Source organism: Citrus sinensis, chromosome 9 (genome assembly GCF_022201045.2).
Source record: "Citrus sinensis cultivar Valencia sweet orange chromosome 9, DVS_A1.0, whole genome shotgun sequence".
Taxonomy (NCBI): Eukaryota; Viridiplantae; Streptophyta; class Magnoliopsida; order Sapindales; family Rutaceae; genus Citrus; species Citrus sinensis.
The window spans coordinates 29871435-29878144 of NC_068564.1; the positions used below are offsets into that span (position 1 = coordinate 29871435).

The 6710-nt window shown below is 35.3% G+C and overlaps 1 protein-coding gene across 1 annotated transcript; it reads right to left on the reverse strand.

The window, feature by feature from the left end:
* Positions 1-4773: 4773 nt before the first annotated feature.
* On the reverse strand, positions 4774-5611 carry LOC102619305 (auxin-responsive protein SAUR76). The gene has a single exon (XM_006474532.4). The coding sequence runs from the start codon at positions 5503-5505 to the stop codon at positions 5125-5127; it is 381 nt and encodes a 126-aa protein (XP_006474595.1). The 5' UTR covers positions 5506-5611; the 3' UTR covers positions 4774-5124.
* Between the last annotated feature and the right edge of the window lie 1099 nt (positions 5612-6710).

Sequence of the window (6710 nt, forward strand, 5' to 3'; positions counted from 1 at the left end):
GGGACACGCACGCGCACGTGCGCGCGCACATGTGCAACACACACACACACGCGGTAATGGTGTACGTACAGGTGTGCCCCAAATTTCAAAGGTCCCAACTCACACTGTCACACACTCACACACACACACACGCTAGCCTAACAACATCGGGCTGCCTTCTCGCTAGGGTAATGGTCTACGTACAGGTGTGCCCCTAATTTCAAAGGTCCCAACTCATGGCCAATATATATCCTCAGCCAATTTATATATATGATAAAAAAAAAAAAGAAATGTCATCACATCTTCATATTAATCACCATGATCCACGTCAAAGCGGTCCAAATTTTCCTTCACATGCAAAAACTTTCTTACGCCTTCTTTACCTTGACTCAATTAGCATGCTTCTTTGACACAGGCACACGATTGTATGATCTGTAATTTTTAAGGAAATTGAGTATTGTGTGCTCTATTCGTATAATTTGAGTGAGAGAAAGAGAGAGAGAGAGAGAGAGAGTGAGTGAGTGAATACAAACCAATAAAAGCAACCAACCCATTGTTTTGTTTGGTGGGAACGTGGGAATTTTGATTAATTTCAACTTTGAATAAACCTGAACGGAACCACATGTCATGTCCATCCATTGCTGCCAAAATTCTTGGATTCTAGTGGCTAGAACACTTCCCATAAAAATACATTTTTTTCCCAAAAGGGACGTACAATTAAAGCAATTTGCTCATCACTTCATTACATAATTTATTCATTACTTGCATCGTGCAAAAGTAGGATACGCTAGATACATTTACCTAATTAGCAATTATATTGAGTTCAAGTTGATTCAAAATGGATATGGTATACTATATTCATTGAATAGTGTAATTATTGAAAGAAACTCATGGAACCATCGATGAAGACATTTGAGCTAGATAAAATCTTCAGTCAAATTATTGATAATCATTTGGATATCTTAAGTTCTTGTGCATGCATGGCTAGCTAGCTGCTTCTTCATGCATTGCATACAAGCTAACTGTAGTAGTCATTTTCTTTCAATATCAAAACAAGTTTTATCTTCTGAGTTCTGGGACTTTCATCTTTTGGGTCGTTAAATTTGACTGCATGGCAGCATGGAGACTTATGAGAAGAGTCCTGCAAGCTTTCAGCTGGGTAGCAACAGCAGTTACAGCACTTACTTTCTCACGGTATACATTTTGTCCTTTGCAAGTGGCAGTTTCTCAAAATATGCGGTGGGGGCCTTATGAGGAAATTTTAACTTCGCTTCCATTCCTCTACATCATTTGGTTCCATTCATTTGCATCAGTTTCTGCTTCAGCTTTGGGATATGATATTGTTTTGTCATTAAGCTCCTCCTACAAAGCAATATGGGTCTTTCTTTCTTGTACCAATTCTCCATATAAGTGAAGGTACATGCACTATAAAAAAAAAATTTAAAAAAAATCAGGTGCGGACACATGAATTTTAACAAACACAGAATTAAGCTAGACTTAAGCTAAGTATATTCGAACACTAATATAATATGTACAATAGTTTGATAGCACATTAAAGTTCTTAAAGTTTTGTCTTTTGTAGATGGGTATCAATACCCAAATGAAAATTTAAAATTTACGGTTAAAGAAAGCTCATTACATAATTTTTTGTGTTTTTAACATCGCAAAAAGTTAGTGAATGAGAGAATTAAGCTGCAGTATGTGTACATATTGCTACTATAATAAATGAAGAAACAACAAAAGTTAATATTGGAATATAAATGTTAATAAATGATTAATAAGTAGAAATTAGAAGAATACAAAATTGGGGACAAAAATTCTCTGCGTAACATGGCCTCTCGTGAGGTGAAGGCCGAGGAGGCGAGTGTTTAAGATGAACCAAAATCCGATTTCACGACCCACTCCCACGTGGGCTGGTCTCCGTACCCAACTTTTGACTGACTTCATTTAATGTTTTTAATTTATTTAGTTTATTTTTGTAAATATTAATTTTCACAAAAAGACAAGGACTGCAACTGTTGTCAGTTGATTGGGAGCCACCTCTCAAAAAAAAAAAAAAAAGCCGCGAAAAGCGGCTTTTATGATGCTTGCTTGCTCGCTCGTCTTCTTCGATCCCGACATCAAACCACAAGGCTAGTTTGGTCTTGCCCGATAATTTTTTCTTTTTATTTTCGGTTCTTGGATTTATGTAGACCGCTCATTTTTAAGGCTGTTGCTGTTTCGTTTGTCGTACATTTATTTTCTTAATTTCTTCGTTTGTACTAATTAGAGCATTTTGTTATGGTATGATGTTACATCAACAATAACAGCTGTACTTGTACAGGAGGATATCGTTACCAAGGATCAGGTTACTATACAACTGTGGTATCGTGTTACAGTTGCATCCAGCCGTTGAATGCATTTGAATTGACGGGATCTACTGACATCCAACGATTGGATGCAACTGTGGTACGGTACCACAGTTGCACCATATATTTCTCCCGTTATCAATTGAGAATTTTTGAAATTTAGAGCAAATTTTAGTACGTTAAAGATATAAAATTTACGCCAAAAAATTCTTTGGTTGAGTTTTTGATATTTGAATTTATTTATTTGTCATTCTTCAATGAAGTTCTAAATTTCGTGCTCATGTAATTTTACAAATACTACTAGGTTATATATGTATTTGTCACTGTTCTCCATACACATTTAATATGAGCATTTGAGACTAGACATTGGTCTCTTACTATATATAATTTAATACTATATAGTATTAGTTACATAAGACTGTTTAGCATCGTCACATTCGTATTTTAAGATATGGTGATGACTACTTATCGAAGTATAACTCTATGTATATGTGTCAATAGATGATGTAGATCATTCTCGTGATTGGCTTTTGGATGAGAATAATAGTATAATGAAATGTTAATTTTTGATAAGAGAGAGAGAGTAGACTACCGTCATATTTATTAGTCGACGAATAAACTTTGATTAAAAGACTGCCTTGCAAGCTCTGACTTCCAATAAATTAATTTTGCAAACCGTTACATTATGGTTTCAGATTATTTAGAATGTAAATGCTGACCTATGATCTTCAATTTAATTGAGAAACCGTCCAAAATTAAATACCTGACTTAGGGTAATCAAGAATTTATTTTTACATTAAAGGACCATTAGTGGTTATAATTAAAAGAAAAATCACCCTCCAGGGTGGTGTGCAAAAGGAGAGCAGCAGAGCTTTACGGGTGGCCATATTGGCAGCTTGGCACCGCGTAACCGCGTTTCAGGTAGTGCTAATGCTTGCATTGACAAAACTTCGTGTCCTCCACTTATAAAAAGTTGTGCCTAACCAACAACAAAATTAAACAAAATTTAGCTTAAGTATATAAACAATTGTTTAAAGCGTGTGCGTAGGCATATCTCGACGACTTATTCAAAATTAAAGAAGAATCTCCCTAACAACCTAATCATTAGTATTCTAAACTATTACACTTGTCATTCATACATAGATCAAGAATAATATTATAAAATCAATTTCGTAATTAGTCTAATCTCTCTTTTGAAGTTTGCTGATTAGGGTTTAATTTGGTTTCTTCCACAGTTTGTTGACTTCTTGCTGTCCGTCCGCACTCTTTTCAGCTACCCTTGCGTTTAAATTTTCTGGAAAAAATTCGCCATTTTCATATTTTCTCTATCACTAATCCCTTTAGTTGTTTTATAATAGAATTTGGTGTTTTTTTTATTCTACTTCACTGATAAGGTAGTTTTTAAACCGAGGCCCCATTTGCACCCACAACTGCGAAAATATTTTGGTAAAGATTTGCTGTTTCTGTTGTACACAACAAAATAATTTATAACTTATCTCAAGTCACTGGGGTTGATGTCACGTTACAATCAAAACCAAGCACTGACACTTGCATGGAGATTTTGTATATCTTCATACTAACAGGTAAAGTTGAGAGCTTTTTAACTTCTCATTTTAGTTTTAGGTAAATGGTCGTCTGTATTCTATTAAAAAGCAGAGTTAAACTAAGACAAAATATACTATCATATGCCACTGTAAATAAAGCCATAATGTGACTGTGTGTTTTCTTTAGTGTGAATGAGACTTAATCATTACCAAAATACCAAATCTTGGAATCTTTTAAGTTGATATGATTTACATAAGCTTGCAGGTTGTAGAAAGGAAAATTATATGGGGCAAATTTCCTTTACAAATTGTACTTCAAAAGTCTTCACTTGAAAAAAGGGCTTGTCTCATTATGGAAGACAAATGTAAAACTTGGGGGAGCCCAATATTTGATGTACTTTTTTTTAATATAATTTTTTTTGTAAATTTTTGTTTCTGATAAAGACTCATCAACTCCCGTATCAACATCACCTTTTTTTTATTGATTAAATATCAGATTATTGTATTACACAGAGATATATACAACTGCTATGACAGTAAGTCATTACACTGATATTTACAATCAAATATATACATGAGACTTATATTATTACATTTTTTATTCTATGAAGTACATGCCCAGCCAAATACCTCTGACGGAGAAGGGATGTCTCTACTCCACCTGTATTTCGCAAGGGAGAAAAACGTTATTAGAAATCTCCACACAATTATGTTTAATTAAGGGAGGTTGAGTCCGTGAGGATTCGAACCATTGCCCTCATAGTCATGCTTAACTTTGAAGGCAATAGCTCACCACTTGGCTACAAGCCCAAGTGGCTGTATCAACATCACCTTAAAGCAACATCGTTAGAATAATTATTGAAGAACAACAGTTTCTAAAAAAAAATTAAAGGAAAATCATAAAAAATGAACACACAATTATATTAATTTAATTAATGTGAAAAAAGAAAGAACAATGAATACATAAATAAATAAGAACAATAGATCAATGATTTGATCTCCCTCGGTCTCTCACCAGGCCTAGCGATTAGCCGGTGTAAAAATACATGGGTTAATTCCTCACCGTTCATCCACTCTCTACTATGTATCTTTTATCATCTATAAGTACACCGCTAATCATATCATTATTATTACAATTACATCATTTACAGCGATTTTCTTTTTTCTTACCATGCAGGTGACCTCACAGAATCACCCCACCCCACGCCACCAATTTAATATTACCATGCACCCTTGAGCTTGAGAGCGAGCAGTTAACAAGCGTAGAACTCAACGAGTTCATCTAAAGACTCCGGCTGGGGATCTGCATTTTCGAGCATCCAAAGCAAGTGCTCGAACAAGACGACCTCGCAGGACACGTGGACGGCGTCTGACGAGTCGCTGGAGCGTTCGGCGAGCTCTTTGAAGAGTGGGTGGTCGATGATGTCTGAGCTGACGAGGTATCGTCTCCGGGACTTTCCCACGTAAACGGGGTGAAGATCACCCGAGTAGTTGGCGGAGGAATCGTCCGCGGCGGCCACTGCGGAGCTCATGCCGGGCCTGCAGCTTCCTCCGCCGATGCCGTTTTGTTTGTTGAATGAGTTGAGCTTCTTCAGAACTGACTTGAGCTTCATCAGCTTGCCACCTTTCGCCATTTTGAAAAAAGAATAAAATGTTTGTGATGCGTTCGTGAAAATGCCTCTGAGGGGGAGGGGGGGGGGGGAAGAGAGAGAGAGAGAAATAGATGTGAGTGTTTGTTTGGGGGCTGAGAAAGGAGAGCGAAGGTTCGAATATAAAGAAGGGGAGGGAGAGGGGTGAAATGGGAAATTTGCAAAGGTTGCTGTTACAAAATGGGGGGCCCAGTGTTTTGTGAAACGTGATAACGGCGGCATGAACCGAGGCAAGGCAATGCACCAGATGCTCTTTTCTAGCGTTTCGTGCAACTCATTGTTGAAGGTAAAGCTGAATTTCTTTTAACCGGAATCACACTTTTTCTCACGACAGTTTTTCGAATCGCATCACTTTTTAAACTCATTTCGTCTCCAAAATGATTATTTTCTATTATTATTATTATTATTATTATTATTATTTACCGTAGGAGGTAAATTCTCGACTTTCTTTTTTTAATTAATGAACTTCATCATTACGAATTTTACTCTTAAGTAGAAAAGTAACCGAGAACCAAAAAAAAAAAAAAATAGAAACAGAGAAATTGTTGAACCTGTAAATCAATCAAAAGAAAGCTTATAATTAACTGTAAATTCACGATATTTTAGTAATAAAATTTTCTTAATAAATAATTTATTTTTTTTAAAAAAGACAACTGAGCAGTAGTAATATGAAACCAGAAATTGATAAGGGGTTTTTTGCCAACATTTTGTCCTCATTCACGTACCAACTGGAAAGTTGTTGGTCATCGATTCCTCTCTCTCTCTCTCTCTCTTTGTGAACTAACCGATTTTATTTTTATGCTACTCTTCTTTATTATCCTTTTTTATTTGTTCAGATTTGTTACTGATAGCGATACACATGTGGAAAAGTGCTGGTTATTGAAAAAGTGTCTATTTTTTTTATTTATTATGCAATTACGTATACCATTTTTTTTTCTAGTTTATTGCTTCCAATTATTATTAAATTTTTTTTCTTGTAGAAATTTTGAGAAGGTAAAATAATTAAGTATAAGGGGATAAGAGAGACATGGGGCGCTCCCTCTTCTAGAATTTGGACCAAACGGTGGTAACTACCCTAAATTTTTAATTCAAATCATAAATACGAAAATCTATATATTCTCTATATACATTAATATTATAATGTTGAACTAATTTTAATTTTTTTATTCCTAAGATTCTTCAAGGAGAAG

Bases quoted from the DNA above. Each gene is read 5' to 3' on its own strand.
- LOC102619305 (XM_006474532.4), bottom strand. From the start codon at position 5,505: ATGGCGAAAGGTGGCAAGCTGATGAAGCTCAAGTCAGTTCTGAAGAAG.